The sequence below is a fragment of the Phaethon lepturus genome, unplaced genomic scaffold (assembly GCF_000687285.1).
Source record: "Phaethon lepturus isolate BGI_N335 unplaced genomic scaffold, ASM68728v1 scaffold16151, whole genome shotgun sequence".
Classification (NCBI taxonomy): Eukaryota; Metazoa; Chordata; class Aves; order Phaethontiformes; family Phaethontidae; genus Phaethon; species Phaethon lepturus.
Genome location: NW_010518642.1, coordinates 1 through 17,579, shown reverse-complemented (window position 1 = coordinate 17,579; position 17,579 = coordinate 1). Strand labels below are relative to the sequence as shown.

General features: G+C 36.6%; 1 protein-coding gene across 1 annotated transcript; it reads right to left on the bottom strand.

Moving 5' to 3' along the window:
* Positions 1–410: 410 nt before the first annotated feature.
* On the bottom strand, positions 411–16,467 carry LOC104628282 (steryl-sulfatase-like; the record flags this gene model as incomplete). The annotated part of the gene is made up of 3 exons (XM_010296810.1): positions 16,347–16,467; positions 10,083–10,506; positions 411–558 (listed from the first exon to the last, which is right to left on the bottom strand). Coding segments are annotated over exons 1-3 (693 nt in total), but the record flags the coding sequence as incomplete, so codon positions are not given.
* Positions 16,468–17,579: the final 1,112 nt, after the last annotated feature.

Here is a 17,579-nt window from a genome sequence, read left to right as displayed (position 1 = left end):
TAGTCACTCTATTAGAAAGTATTTTTATATGAATATCATGGGGTCACTTTTCAAGTTAGTGTATTTCTTTATGAAGACAACCTGCAGAGGCCAGACGGCAACCAGAAGCTCATGGGGTGGATTCAGCTACTCTGCTTCAAGAGTCCACAGTTAAGATGTCCATATCTCTGCTAAGTATATACTGTACAGACTACCTTCATAGTCAAAGAAGACAGCAGGCATTTATAGGACATAATAAATTTGGTCATAAAGTAAATATTACAAGAGGTCAGATTATTGTGCCTTTCTTTCACATATTATAAAGGATAAGCATGTCATATATACTGTAGACATTCAAATTGCAGAAGTCTGCATTTGGTGGACATGAACACAAGTCTTCCATGAATGCCCTCCACTGATGTTAGAAGCACATGTAACATACCTACACTCCAGTCCATTTCTTCCACTGCATCCCCATATAAACCATGCTTGCTCTTTCCTCTGAAATTTTTTGAAGCATATAGAGCAGTATGGACATGAAGATAAGACAGGACAAGAAGAAATGGTGCATCAGTGTTCCTGGAAAACAAAGCAAAACAAAGCAAACCCAAAAAACGTTAGTATATTTTATTACAAAATTTCTACAAAGAAATCTTTCTACAGTAGAGCTAAAAAAATAAAAAAAAAAAGGAAAAGGAATACTGTAACTGATTATAAGGTAATCCTGGACACACATGTACAGAGTAAAAAATACCATTCCTAACTGTATACTGAATTGAAAACAAAAATAAATAACAAAATCTAACTAATTACTGTTTGCTGTAAATATTGAAAGAGGACTTGTTTAAAGCCAGGAACCTAGAAATGTCTGTCTACATGCATCTCTCTTCATTTTGCAAGTACGTATTTAAAAGCCCAAATAAAAGTGTTGTTCAAAAACATACCTTCAGAAATAGATATATATGTGAAACACAGTTACCGTCCTCACAAGGTCATATGGAAGTTGATCAGCGGATTATGCAGACCAGGGTCAAACATACCATAATATCATTGACTATGTCAAATCAAGTATACTAGTACTTTACCTCCTTCTTTATCCTGGACTAAGGTATATGACCACATCTTCTCTTGTCATTTAACACTCTGTGAGTATGTGCATATCATCTGTACATAACACTACAACTAGGTTGTACCAAAGAATACGTAATTGCAAAGTTCATACTAATATAAAGAAATATTTTTCCTCTCACAGTCGTGAACAGTCTCCATTGTCTTCAGTCTATTTCCTGAACTGATACAAAAGAAAGAGTGCAATAAATAGACACTCTGTTAATTTTGCTCTTCACGTGATCTGTCAACACAGCATTTATGATCAGTGCCAGCAGGCTATGAAAGCAGAGCTCAAGCAAGAACTTTTTCTTATGCATTAGTTATAGAACTTTACTTAAAACTGTGCAGTACTAGCCAAATTTACTGCTATATGCTCTAACAGCATTTGTATTACATTACACATATTGTAAATATCATTTCAATCACAAAAGCACTACCCAGAAAACTTGTCTGGATCTCACCTTGAGACACACAGATAATTACAGAGCATTTTTGGCTTTATTTACCATAATTTCCCTTGCCCATCTGTGGTGGATAATAACTGTGATTCACCTCAACCTCAAAGGGAGACTCTGTATTTCCTCATGCAGCTGGTTCACCCATCCTTTAAGGGTGGAGGGTAGGGGGGTGGAACAATACAGACATGCACATACAACTGTTTCTTTAAAATGAAAAAAAAAAATTCTAACCTTTAGAACATGAAAACAAAGTCTTTTAATAAAAAGGTGTTATATGATATCAATACTTCACTCTTAAGGAAAAATAACTAGGTTTAATTTAGTATATTTATGATCCATTTTTCCTCTCTCCTTGTACAAATTGCATGGTTAAAGCTTTCTTTTTTACTGGCATAGGCAGCAGTACATAAACACAAAATGGGAAAATTTTAGTAAGTGTGTTTCTGACTGGGACTTTTTCTGCATAAAAACTTTCTCCTTTTTCAAATAAATGACAGAATACATAGAACATTTTTCATGTGGAAAATGGAAACAAAATTATTTGAATTTCCTTCAAATATTTGGGCATGTATCCTATATTATCTTAGTATTATAAAGTACTGATTCAAAAAAAATAAAGACAAGACAGTATCTTTCATAAACGATACACTTTCCATGAAGTTGTGTTTGTTGCTGTTTGAGAGGTCATATATAACCTTTCATTACAGTAGCAACACATAACACATAAGACTTCTGAGTCAATTAAAAAGACTGAAAATGTCAGCAAAAAAAGTTGCATACTTTTTAAGTTTAATGTTGCAAATGTATATTAATATACCACTGACCTTTCATTAAAGAACATTTCTGCAAGGCAGCTGATTTTTGTTTCACAACCTGCATTTTTTACTGCATGGGATTATCTTTGATTTTTTCCTTAAACGTAATTCACTGAATTGACCGTAATACACAAGTTCTAGTGGAAAACACCACAAAAATCTGCTTTATACTTGGTGCAGGCACAATTTACTTTTCATGCAGACTGCCTTGTTCTAATGTCACAGAGATACTGCATACTTCCAAATGTGCATCTTGCTAAGAGTGAGTATAAAACCCTCCATTTTAAATGTTATTTTCAAGAGATAACAACTCACTTCTGGTTGTTTTTTTTTAATTGAACTGACACAAAGATCTAACTTGCATGAAGAGTCATCGAATCAATGATTGATATGGGAGGGCACTACATCATTCTCTTCTTTGCAACTCAAATTGACAGGTTCTGATTGACAGCTCACTGTCAGGTGGAGCGTGTCTCACCTATTAATATCCTATAAAAGATCACAGGCAGCTATCTATCTCCTGCCAAAACTCTTTGAGGAGAATCATAACTGACTGCCTTCACCGTGACCTTGAAAATGGAATGACAGTATCAGCTAGTAGGCAGGAGAGAAATTTGACAATAACAGCTTAACTCCTGAACCACTTCAGTAAACAGCTCCTTCAAAAATGTATTGCCACTATCTTTTCACAGTTCAAACACAGGGAACTTCTGTTTCAAAATATCTGAGACTCACTTGCTCAAATACAGGAAAAAAACCTTATCCTAAAATGAATCACACAGTCTTTTCAATTTACTGACTAGCCAGAGAGATTACACACATCTGATTTAAGACACTCTTTAATGTGTACTTAACTGATCTTGAACTGGTGACTCCTCTGCATTGCATAGTACTAGGTTCTTCTTATTTAGTGTGAGGAGTCTTTACACTACTCAAGGATCTACTTCAGGCTTGAGCTGCAAAACAGCTTTAAAGTGGGTAACAGAGCAAGTTACAACTAATCTGGCTTTGTCCTTCACACACGGGTCTTTTAACACTTTCCCTGCAATTCTGCTCTAAATATTTGCTGCATTGAAAACTCTTAGGGTACTTTTGTTTGCTTTCCTATGCATTGACGTTAAGGTAAGACCACTGCAGCAACACAACTGGTGGTGTTGAAGGTACCCAAGGAACGAAGCTGAGGGTATCGTTTAGTCTCTGTGAGCAGTTAACAAGATGCAACCTTGAGGGAAGGAACAAGATAATCACAAAAGGCACACAGCTACTGAGCCTTGCGTGAACCATCCTAATTAACATCTAATTAACATACCACAGGCATAACAGAAACCTGCCCCTGGGCGGGGAAAGCCCCCTCCTCACTGAGCGTGCCTGGGAAAACAGAAGGACGCTGTGACTGTAAGCGGAGACCAGGCTGGTGAGAGCCGATGGGAACAAGGGTGACGGAGCCAACCTGTAAAAAATACTGGAAACTGTTGCTCGAAGTGTATAAATATTTTCTGTGCGTTAACTGAGGTGTGCCAGCTTTGTGGGGCTACCACCTAGCACCCAGCTCTGCACAGATTTGGAATAAAAGCAAGTATCTCGGCTCTGTGCGTTTTTCAGCTCTCTGCACGCCGGGTGGAAGAACCCATATTTGGGACAACAGTTTGGCTCTAAATTTGTTAGCCTGCAGCTGTCAAATCAAACTGAGATTTCAAGTATGATTCTGTATGGGGAACGAGACAGGAACATGACATTACTGGGCTCCATTTTACTTTTTCACAACAAGTTCTAAATTAACCTTTAATATGATGGATACATATGATCTTTCTGAAGAGTGGTTTTTTTGCTATATGTGAAATTATCCTCAAGATCTGCCATAAAGCACGCATTTTTAAATACTACACTCTCTATACCAGTGAAGGTGCTATGATTTACAGCAGATGACTGTGAGAGCAGATATACTTGGTTTTGCCTGAGCTAGGCAACACTGTGCTGTATTAAAATTGGGTTAAGAATTGTTTCTGTAGTCCCCAAAATTTTATAAATTCCAGCTAATTCACCCATAAGACTGAAGTAGCCTGCAAAGAACTATTTGAAATAGATAGAGGGGTAAAATACATTACTTCTTATAAGGAAGGATAAGCACATATGACTTAATAAGAGTTACTGAATGAGAATACGCAATTTTCACACAGTTAGAGTGCACCAAAGTCACAGCTAAAATGAAAGAAAACAAAAATGTTGAAGTATATAATCTGAAGATATATTTTCAGCACAAATATGTAACAGTGTGTCAATACAGGCAGATGCAAACCTAACTTTTCCTCTCCTGTAGCTCTTCTTTTACTAAAAACATTCTTCTTACGCAATATCCCCCCCAGTGGATAAATTCATTCAAAGGTTATTTCCCATGGCTCCCTCCTCTACTTCCAGATTAGATCACCAATTAGGCAGTGGTCTTTGTGACTGGACTGGCTGAATGCATTTCATTAATCCTGCAGAAGGAAAAGTAAGCCGTGGCTTAGTTTTATCAAAGCAGGAATTTGTCCTACAAGCTGTATTTTCTTTTGTCCTGACTGCTAACAGTGCTAAAATCCTTTTTAGCATGAATGAATCCATGAATGAATATTTCTGTCCTACTCTTTTAAAAGACACACTTTAAACCACAAATCTCGTATTTCAAATTTTTTTCAAAATCAGAAAGAGAACTCCAGAGTACTTGGGGGTAACTTATCAAAACCAGAAAAGGTGCTGAAAATGGAATGAGAAAGGGAAAAAAATGTAAAAATATGGAAAACCTGAATCTTCCTAGAAGATATTAAAGATGGAAAGTGTTTCTACTATATCTGCATTTGTGAAATGCTTCTTCCATACAATTAGCCATAATACTTTTGACATTTCTAATTTCATGCCTATTTCATCCTTTAAATGGTTAAGGTATATGCTTTTATTTCCTTTGTAGATAACCTTTTTTCCTCCCCTTCAAAAAGTAAATTCTTGTAAGTATGGGGGGGAAAAAAAAGAAATTTCTCACCTACTACAGATTATATTAATTACTAAATCCCTCTCCCATGCAAAACTTTGGAGTCCAGTTTACAGATCTACTGCTTTTTAGAAGTGTTCCATTTACAGTCATTTTGCGGTCTGTCATTTTATCACAGAACGAGTTAGGTCCTTAATCATTCTTGAATGACTTAAATGACTAAAATCTTTCATTTTCAGATGACCCTAAAGTATATGAGTAACTACGTTAGCTCTTCTGTTATGAGAAAAAAGGACACAACCTCTAGGGTTGTTATGGCTTGTAAGTTAGTACCCTTTTTTATTATATGTGCACTTATGCATCATGTGTATACACAGATGTATAAACTCTTCTCTGTAATTTGTATTTTGCTCTAAACTAAAAAGAATCTTCTCATAGGATTCATAAAAACGCTTGATTTCAAAACTCTAACTCCAGTACAACATGCCAACTGCCTGATCTTAAGACCTAGTGATATCTTGAAAAACTCTAAATCACAGTCTGCTAGATTAGATGAAAAAAAATTTGAATATGTGTTGTAAGAGTGTTTCAAGGACTGAAATAGAACAGATAGAAAGGAAAAAAAATTAGTAACTGTCATCACAAAATTTTGAATATTATGGCTATGCAATCTATGACTGAAAAAAAACAAATCTGCATGAGAATTGTTCAACACCATCTTCACCATAGCTTTTGAATATAAACATGTTTGTATGCAAATACTGTTTTCCAGAAGTTAGATTTCATTAGGACTTTTTTTTTAATCATTATTATTAATTGTGATCAGCTATCCAAAATTGTCCGAGAGGTATCCTGCATCATAGAGGAGTACTTTTGCATTGTTAATTTCCGATACATTACAAACAGGTCTCTGGCATTTTCCAAATTTGTATTGTCTGTGCAGCAGGTCATTAAAGGACATGCTGAAGACACGAGTGACAACCACATTGAACTTAACATGAAATAATTAACATCCATTTGACTTTCAAATGTACTGTGATGTCTAGAGAGTGTTCTGATAGGTTTGCAATATTACACGCTAGGAACAAATGAAAACAGAAATACACATATCCTAGACTAAGGAAGAACAAATGCAATATCACCTCTCAAAAAGACAGACCAAAGCAAGTATAACAGCAAAGAGCTAAATGCCATGAAGAAATTATAAGACGACTTCAAAAATACAAAATCTAATTATTATATACCTGGTAAGAAGTCATAAAGCTGGCAATATGACTGAAAAATAGCTAGAAAAGAGAATAATGTCAGGAAGTCCATTGCCTGAACTTTGAATAACTTATAAAGGTAATATAGGTAATACATATAATTACACAGAATCATTAAGGTTGGAAAAGACCTTTAAGATCATCAAGGCCAACCATCAACCCAACACCACCATGCCCACTAAACCATGTAACGAAGCGCCACGTCCACACGTTTTTTGAACACTTCCAGAGATGGTGACTCCACCACCTCCCTGGGCAGTCTGTGCCAATGTTTCACCACTCTCTCAGTAAAGATATTTTTCCTAATATCCAATCTAAACCTCCCCTGGTGCAACTTGAGGCCATTTCCTCTCGTCCTATCGCTGGTTACTTGGGAGAAGAGACCAGCGTCCTTGTCGCCACAACCCCCTTTCAGGTAGTTGTAGAGAGCGATAAGGTCTCCCCTCAGCCTCCTCTTCTCCAGACTAAACAACCCCAGTTCCCTCAGCCGCTCCCCATAAGACTTGTGCTCCAGACCTTTCACCAGCTTTGTTGTCCTTCTCTGGACACGCTCCAGCACCTCAACATCCTTCTTGTAGTGAGGGGTCCAAAACTGAACACAGGATTCAAGGTGCGGCCTCACCAGTGCCGAGTACAGGGGCACGATCACTTCCCTACTCCTGCTGGCCACACTATTGCTGATACAGGCCAGGATGTTGTTGGCCTTCTTGGCCACCTGGGCACACTGCTGGCTAATGTCAACCAGTACCCTGATAATAAACTTATACAGACAAAACATTTATGTTTTAATTGTGACATATATATAACTATATATATATTCATATATATTATATTTATATTTAGCATAAAAGGGCTATATAGGAAGTAGCAGTGCTGTTGAAGATTGGAGCTTCATCATATATTTATTGTATAGATAATTAACCAATTAAAATTTGCATGATAGCTGATGATTCTTAGTCTGATGATAAAATGTATTAAGAAACAGTTAAGGCAAATCATCCTGACTTCTTCAAATTCAGGACTGTTTGAAGCCTTGGCATATTTGTGCACAGGGTTTACTGCTATACAGGGCTGAGCTTGCTACTTATTCTATTATCTAAACGAAAGAAGCCTGTATGACAAATCATGTGTTGAGTCAAATGTGTGGCTAAAGGAGGGTTGAGGGAGACTGCTCGTTGAAAGAAGTGGAATGACAAGAATGCTTTGAAGCAATCATGGCTTCAGAAAACCTGGTGGCCCTTCACTTATGAGTGCCAGATGTCCAACACTGCTGCAACTTTGCTGCCTCTTGATGGCCATTCCCCTACAAATGGCCAAAGTCAGTAATCATAAAAGCAATGGTCTACTGGTGCCTGGAGTCGACAGGTATGAACTATATAATGTCAGGACCAGTGTGTCAAAGCAAATATTGATTTTGTTGCTCTACGCTTACATATGGGACAGATCAGTTCAGTGAATATTAATCTAATTACTCTTGTCCCCAGGAGCAAGTTTTATGGTCATATGCTTTGCATGTGAATTCACTACAGGGCACAGTTAAGATTGCTTGAATGCCCTAAATGCTTCTCAATACCTTAATGTGCTTAGATATTCTTTAATTTAACATTGACTCTGAATTGCCTGGGTTATAATTCTCACTATAATTGCAGCATTCCTGTAACAAAGTTTCTTGTAAATTACGAATATGTGCTATTAACCTTGACTTCAATTTAACATCATTTTTGTCTGGAAACTACACTGGGAACTGGGGCCAAGTGCCCAGCTGATGTAAAGCCACTTACCTCCAGCCAAGTCAACAAAGCTATGCTTACTTAGAGGATACATTGTTTTGCCAGCTCTAAACACTAAGCTATACGATAACACTGTGCACACTGTGAATATTAAAAAAGTTAAAAGGCTTCCTAGTTTTCTAGCATCTATTTCCAGCCATGAACTCACCTGTTTTGGGGGTACCATTTTATTGTCATTGCACTGAAATCAATGAAACACTAAGAGATATACAAAATATTATGAATCACTACAGGCACATTACGTACTTCCATAAATGACGAAAGGATCTGCCAACATATAGTTACTGTAACCAAGAATCTTTTAAAATCACCAAATGCTTGGTCACTACGAAAATAATCCCTCAACAATTTTCAAAAGGGGGAATATGTGTGTGCATGTGTTTGTAGCAAACAAAGTATTTCACTGTTAAATTAGTTAGAATGTAGATCAGAAGGCATCTTTGTATCTGTCACTGTTGCCACAAAGAAATAAAGATGTTTTAGTTTCTTTATAAATACTCATGAGAATGTTGATTGTTGGGAAGACTTACTCACTTAAACAAATTTGATATAAAAAACATTTTATTTTGGTACAATGAGTAGAGATGGCCACATCAAATATTTATAATGATAAAAGTTACTAGAAAAATTGCAGTATGAGATCAAGATTTTAGATAAACGTTTTTTCTTGCTAAGAGTCTTGATGACTAGTGCATGCAGTCTAGAAAATTTAGCCTCCGATTCTTTTGTATAAGTTTTCATTCAGCAGACACCATGTGATGTGATTCACATCAAGTGAATGCATTCACAGTAACTACCTGGTACGTAATATTCAGAATAGTAATTAAGGGACTTCTCATATCTTAGAACATGTTTTTACTTTTGATTAACTATTTTTAGAAATGGTGCAAGCTGTTTCAAAACTGACAGAGAAAAACATTTTGGCATATTTTTCAAGAAGTTAAATGGATGAAATACTTTTTCTCAAATATATTGATTTCTATTTCAGAACATACAAACATATACTTTTATGATTTGATCCCATTACAATCCCTGTGGTGACAATTACGTCAAAGTAGCTAACTTAGCAAAAATGAGGAATGACTTAGGATGATGTTGTACATTCAATGTTTAGGTGACCCAATGTGATAGCTATTAAAAAATCACTGCTTTCAGAAAACCATTTATTTCCTAATTTCTGTAAATCAAATCTTTTCAAAATTAATCTGGCATAAAAGTGTAGGCATCTAAAATGACAGTATTTTAAAAAATTGGCCTTCTGAATACCATTTAATGGATGCATGAAATCAATGATGAAGAACAGCTTCCTATTCCAGAAAAGTCACGGATTATGATTCTTCATTGTGCTTTCACATAATTAAGTCAGACCACAAAGGGTTTTTTGTATTTTAAGTTACATGAAATTCTTAGGAATGGAGGTCCTAAAGAAGTTAGATGGTTTTTGATTTTTTTTTTCTGAAGCACATAAACATAAATAGTTTTTAATTTTTATAGAGAAAATAATGATATAACTGATAGAAAAAACCCAGTCACTTCCACTAAAAAGATTAACTTCAGTTATCTTTTAAAGGAAAAAAATGATGATAACACATAATGACATATTCCTCATGCCCACCAGTTCACATTTTTTTTCCTACTTTTTTGGAAGCATCATCATTGTGAAATGCCAGCATTAACTTATAACACAATTAGAAACCCACCTTCCTATAAACTGCATGGCTTCTTTTGTCAGTCTCTGAGTAAGGTTCTCATAGGATAGTGGTTGCTGGATAATCTGATGGTCCCTCATTAAGAAGCAGTTCAAGTGTCGAAAATGATAAAAGAAAAAAATCAAGCTCACAACTGAAATAGCGGTTATTAACAAGCAATAACCCAATGCCTGGAAAGGTACTTTGAGGAGGCCAATGTACTGCACTATTGCCAAAGACACCAGGGTGATTCCAGTGATTTGTACTGGGATGACAAGGGATTTCTGAACCCCTTTTAAAAATACGCTGCCGTGGCCAGGTTTGCAATCTCTAAAATTGGTCACGGTAAGCCCATAAAAATAATCAAATCCATGACTGAGAGGGTGGTGACAGAAGTCATTACTGCTTTCACAGTTCATCCCAAGATGCCACTTTCCTACAAAGAGAGAAGGACAGGGAGTATTGTTGTAGTTAAATCATGAAACTTATAATGTGCGCTATTCCAAACATGAAACTGTCACTGTATGACTGATATTTCCCCGCCTCCAGCATTTATTGTCTGGATCTTTATTTTCCATGTAATCTTTCTTTATGCCTTCATCAAAGACTTTGTTTCATGTCTGCCTCTTCGTTTTAGTTAGAAATAGGCTGGCACAGCTCCTGATGGAGACCATTAAATTCTGAGTGGGCTAGCAGGTCACTGAAGAGCAACTGAGCCCTAACATATAGTTAACTTTGAAAATGAAGCCTTTGTGCATGTGTAGTTAAATAGCCATAAGAAAATACTGTTTTGTAGCAGCTACCGTTTTCTTAGAAGAGCCAATATGGAGTTATGAAATATCTGCTCTGAAATTTTTCTGGCAACTCACTCACATTTGACTAGTTTAAAAAAAAAAGGAAAACAGTAACAAACAGGAAATAAAGAACAGTGAAATTACCAAGGCATTTATTATTTAAATGATTGCAAAATCTCTGAAATTGCCAACCTCCCTCACTATACACATATATAAAGAGAGATTATTTTTTATTTTTATATCTATAAAAATTAAAAAAGCAACAGTAACAAGTAAATTACTGCCAAATACTATCTCTCACAGCATTTTGTCTCACTAGGAAATCATTCTAATTCTGCACTAATGTTGGACACTGACACAAGAAAACAGTGAGTCTGATTTGCGTTGTGGTAGCATAATCTATGTTCATGCTAATTACAGTAAGTATCTAGATAATTCATTCTATGACTCAGGTACAACCCCTTACCACATGCTTGTGCATCACTTAGTGCAACAGACCTAACTGTTTGGTAGCTATTATTTAAATTCAATTGCATACTTAAAAAAAAAAAATCAAATTCAGTTAAGCCTACTGACACAAATTATGGCTAGAGCTATGTTCTTTGGTCTCAGCAAGGAAATGTGTTGAATAGTTGACAAAACATGTCACCCTTGGCAAAACAGATGGTGATATATAATGCTGGGCCAAATTTTATTTATTTTTTTCTGAATCAAATACCTGAACATGACCAGCATAATTCAAGGGTTGTGATCTTAAAAGAACTAAACAAAAAAACCTGCAAACCCAGTAAGTCCTCAACCATATAACCTAGCCCAAAGAAATGTGAAACATTTTGTTCTGGACTTCAGGATACACATGGTAGAAAGTACGTGAATGGAAAAAAGCATATATAGAATTTTCCCGTTTCCCAAACAATCCCAGCTTTCACACATCTGTAAGAAAGAGTCCTGATGAAGGCAGTCCTGAGCATCTCCTGGGTCTAGAGAGCAGCATCCTGCACTTCTGCCTTTGGCAATGACAGATGTGGGTACTGCAGTACCAAAGAGGGTGAAGATGGGGGTCAGTTCTGATTTTTTAAATAGTACCTAGCAAATGGGCTTGATGTCATTATTTCTCTTTCACAAATGACAGAACTAAGGTATGGGATGGGAATGTTGTGTGCCTAAATTCACCCATCAGCAAAGGCAGAGAAAAATACCACAGAAATCTTGAGCCTAACTGAATGTTCAGTTGAGTCCATGTTGTCCAGTACATCTTTTGATGGTCTTAGGATAGAAATACCTTCTGTATATCATAGAATCGGGTAGAAAAGCATTTTCAGTTCTGCTTCTGTGTCAGTGAAATGGAGGCCTCTACAGGTTTCTCATCCCATCAGAAGTTTTCCCACTTACTGTCAGATGGCCCCTCACCTGAGGAGGTATTCTGCTTTCTGCGGGCAGGATGGTCTTGTCACTACTTTTGACATGGTCCAGTGAACATTATTGTGGTCGATTACAAAAACAGCAATGCAGACCACTGTACTGAATTTTTAGATGTTATAACGGTGCCATAAAGGGCTAGCTCAGACTGCAACTCTGAATTTCATTCCCAGCAAGCAAAGACACAGATTTCAGAAAATCTGAAGGTTTCTCTTAGGTTTACATGACTGTCTTTACAGAATAATCGTAAAGCCAGATGTGTAGCAAGGTGAGCATGAAACAACTCTTATAGAGGCCTATAATCACAAATATAAATTATCTTAAAGCTTTAATTTTAATTTTTTTTTGTGTTATTTGTTAATCCCAAAGCACCTATAAATCACTAAAAAAATATGAAAAAGAAACACAAATAAATGAAGTAATACTTTCAAGGTCATTTATTATGATATAAAAAAGTTTGTTTAAACTGGATCTCAATAAAATTAGACATTGCCAGCCAGGACAGAAGAATCTTGCAACAACAAATTAGGACAGGGGAAAATATAGGACCTATTTTTATCGAAAGATTTTTAGCAAGCACAACAAATTGTTCAATGTCAAGATGAACTTGGGCATCAGAAAAAGATCTGTTCAGAAGCAACTTAAGCCAAACAAAGCAGACAGGAGGTTAGCCGTGAAAAGCAACAGAAGCACTGGTTCAAATTATATCGGCAGCTGTGACGGAAAGCCACAATTGCCATTCTCAGATGGCTGACGAGGTAGAGGGTTCTGATAGATCCTGCACTACTCTGAAAAAGCAAGTGATGACTGGGTGCACAGTACATGTTTTGGTTTATTCCTTGTGACAATAACCCCTGCCTTGAGCTAGTGTTTCAATGGATTATTGTAATGTGCTTTACATTCCGGGGCCCTTCTGGATCTGAAAGCAGTGCAAAATGCTCCCCACCTCTTTGCGAAGTGAAGCTTCGTAGTATGGACAGTTCACACAAGCATCATATGCATTTCATCAGATTCTACCAAGCTTTTGAGTGAAATTTATGCTATTAACTGTAAATTATGAGTACCTTAATAGTTTGAGACTTAATAGACTTGAGACTAGGCTTTTTTCCCCTCTCCTTTGGCCACAATTAAGATTTCTGCAGAGCAAAAGCAATGCAATGAAAGGCAAGTGGGAATGAGAGGCAAGTCCTATTCAGCCAAGAAACTTCATTTGGAATTGAGTTTTTCAGAACCCAGAATGCTGGAGAGGCTGCAAAAATCCATGTTTCCCCTCTACTTTTCTCTCAGACAGTTGAAAAGGGAGCAATGTGAAGACTGAGTTGTATATAATGATATATTTCCTTTGGTGTGATTTTGTGATCTTCAGATAAATGTTAAGATGCAAGATGTAGAGCAAGATGTAAACAGAAATATTTTATGTGCTCAAAGAAGTATATTTATAGGAAGTACATTGCAATAATTATATAAAGTATATATGCATATATTATTAATATGGTCAGATTTTAAGCTGCATTATTAATAATTGTTCTATTAATCCTACTCCGTAGACTCAGCCAATCTTGTACTGGACACATCATAGACGCGATACTCAGACACACCACCTCATTCTGGAGAAAAGATAAAAGTCCCAGTTTATCCATTAGTGTTTTAAACTCTGGAGATAAGCTACATAAGTACATTTTAAACTCCTCTGGGTGTTAGACACACAGTGGATAACAGTAGCGAGGAAAAGTTGACTCAACTGTAATTGAGTATAGCAGTGGTTAAAATAATACCCATCTACTTTCAGTGGAATTTTTGCATTTTGAATAGCTATTTCCTATAAAACATCAGCATGCTACTCTCCAGGATCCTGAAGTTGTGAAATATTACATATTCAATGCTTCTCCCTTTTTTGAGAAAACTAATTTTTTTTGCAGATCTTCTGACTGTGTCTCTTCCTGCCAGATCTATTGGATGTCACCTTCTTTGTGTCACAGGGGAAAAACAATGAGGTAAAAAGTGTATACATAAAGTAGATTTATAGCTAAAATATATTTAGGGACATTATCAAGCAAGAGGAAGCATATATTCAGAGGAGGAAAAAAAAATTAAAAAGAAAGGAAAATGCATTTAGGGAAGAAAATTTGTCCTTAGACAGTAAAGGGGAGAGAAACTTGGCCAAAAAACCAGAAGTGACAGTACAGGCTAGAGGAACTGAAAGGCTCCAAATTACCCTTATGCCAATCCATCACTGGTGCAGGATTTGACAATTAATTGTTTGGGAACTGCTGAGTTAGATTGAACCAAGCAAAGACTCCCTGACCTAGACCGATATGATGTGATAAGAATACCAGCAGAGGCAGAAAATGGGCTGGCTGGGAATCAGAGTCTGCCTATCTAGTCTTCAAGTCTACATAATTTTTCTTTTTGTCATTTACATATGCTTTATCCTTAATTTTAATGCACTACTTGATTTTTGGAAGCCTTCATTATACTCTAAGGATATGGTAATATTACATCTGATAGTTTCATAGCTATCATTCAGGCCACTTGGAAGAATTGTTCATTAAGCATCATGGAGATAAGTTCTGGAGATCTAAGTGGCAAGCTGTCATGTTGCACTGAAAGCAGTTAAAAAAAGAACATTAACTAGGTCAGCCCCAGAAAATGAGTTATAATACAGTGCTTGTTACAAACAGAAAAAAATATTATTTTGCAGTCTTTAATTGAATATGGAGCAATAGGAATTAACTCCACATTGAACATGACAAATTATGAATGGCTTTTTTGCACTATGGTTCAAATACACCTGTACTAAATATATTTCTGCTAAGATTTTCTGGTTTTCTGTTTTGAATCTGTCAGGACATCAAAGTATTTTATACTTTCTAAGACTGGGGTATAGCTAAGTAGGATTTTTAGTTAGGAACACTGACATTGGTTATCTATACAATACAGATACTTTTTGAACAGAGTTGTGAATTGTTAGCCTTACTAAACAGCCTGATTTTTTAAGCAAAAATTACTCCCAAAATTGCAAGAATTTGTTACAATTAAAAATCAACTTGGGTGTATTCATCATCGAAATTAATGTGGTAACAGTCCAGTATGATGTTCTCTAAACAACTATTTCCTGGCAACTCCAGCACAAAAATACATTATGTAGTACAAGTTGTGTTATACTAAAATCTTCTAAAATGTAAGCAGTGTGGAATGAGTCAGTGGCCAAATTAGGAAAAACAAAAATCACATTATTTGTACGTTAAACCTTTATGATGATCATTCCAATTCTGTTTAATATTCATCTAGTGGGATTTCTTTTACCCATCAGTGGATATTTATGCTGCAGTCTGAACTATATAATGAGAAAGAAACACATTTTTATATTAAACATCTACCACAGGATGAGACAAATTTCCTAGAAATGCCCATTTCTGTCTGATGACTAAGAAGAGAATGCAGACAGTTAGCCCAGGTACTACATTATCTGCTTTATGGATATTTCAAAACCAGTGAAATGAATCCCAACACTGTGCTGAGCTGCACCCTGCGATCGATCCCTCATTGTCCGTCAGTTGTAATCAAACTCCTATTTTCACGGAAAACCTTTTAAGAACTTGACTAATTTTCAATTTGTTCATTATGTTTCTTCAGTACCTTGCACAACGAGACCACAACTACACAAGTGAATTAGACATAATTACCTTCTTCACTGTGAGGGTGATGAGGCACTGGAACAGGTTTCCTAGACAATTTGGGGATGCCCCATCCCTGGAAGTGTTCAAGGCCAGGCTGGATGGGGCTTTGAGCAAGCTGGTCTATTGGAAGGTGATCCTGCCCGTGGCAGGGGGGTTGAACTAGATGATCTTTAAGGTCCCTTCCAACCCAAACCATTCTCTGATTCTATGATTAGTGTTTCACATAAGCATGGGAATGTGCTCAGCTTTGTGCCAGAAAAATGAACTCATTATGCTGTGGGGCAAAAAAGCTTAATGCAGATCCTTAATAGCCTATATGGAAAGCTAATGTTCTTTTGACTGAAATGAATGAAAAATAATGCTGTGTATGTATGTGATGTTACCTATTAGAGCTGTTGCATAACCTCTCTGCTTCAGGAGTTTGGAGAAAGTTATTTCTTCAGAAGGAAGTCCCCCAGAAGAGGCAGAAAATAAGAAGACACCAACTCGTGAGAAGGCAGCCATTCCTAAATACAATGAAAATGAATGAGACTTGGATAATATAGTGAAACGGATTCCATCCATTCTTTCTGCATGCACTTTTTTGCTTTAGGTGGTATCAGTTAAATGACATATTACCAGCAGATGCTAAATGTTGCAAGTGGCAGATACAATCATCCATTGAGATGAGAGAGGTTTTTTCTGTATTGACACCAGAAATTGAGAAGTGGAGAAAAAATTCTCTGCTTAAAACTGTGGGGCCAGCCAGCACATAAACAGCTGCAGTCCCCTCTGTAGTTGTTCTAAGGTGTAACATATCTGAAAGAAGTTGAGATTGCATGATTTACTTTTCTTGTACAGAGGGAAGGAATGGAGCCAAGGACTAAGCAAGATCACTCCCAAGTTCTGTCAGAGCTTCCCTCGTATGTGGTTTTCTGCAAGCCTCTAAGGTTATTTGAGAGTAGGCAGTTGAAATAGGGCAGTCTTACAGCTGGGTGTGTAAATATCATGAGGTCAGAACAGAACAAGAGAGAATCTGACTCTGGAAATAGAGTGGCTACGGCACTCAGCATTGATGGGGGAAGACGAGTGCTCCGAGGGCATTAAGACACATGATTCAATGCATAAAGAGTGCATTAAAGCAGCATCAGGTATCAGCTAACAAGACAACATCTAAATAAGGCACAGTAATTTCTACATACTGAGAGCCTGAGGAACACAAACTTGAGCTTGTAAACTACTCTCAGGCTGAGGAACTTGAGAGCTCAGGTTCATGAAAATTAGATTACTAGGATTCCTGATGAGAGCTGGCTCCAAGTATAGACCGACAGAACACAGAATATCTATGCAAATCCATGCAGATGTATCTCCAGGAAGTCTGAATTATGCAACTGGATGACTGCAGTGCCAAAGTTACATGACTGATGTAGACAACCAGAATCTTCCCTCAGGTATCCCTTGTGGTTAGATGAGAAAAAGACTCGTTAGACTGGTTTATTAAAGAGAGCTCAACCTACCCTTCAAATGTTGACTTTAGTTTTTAACCCCAGCTAGCTTTATTGATCAACAATTTAGGTAGTTTTAACTATCTATACATAGCTTATATACATATAGATATATTTCATTTATTATATATT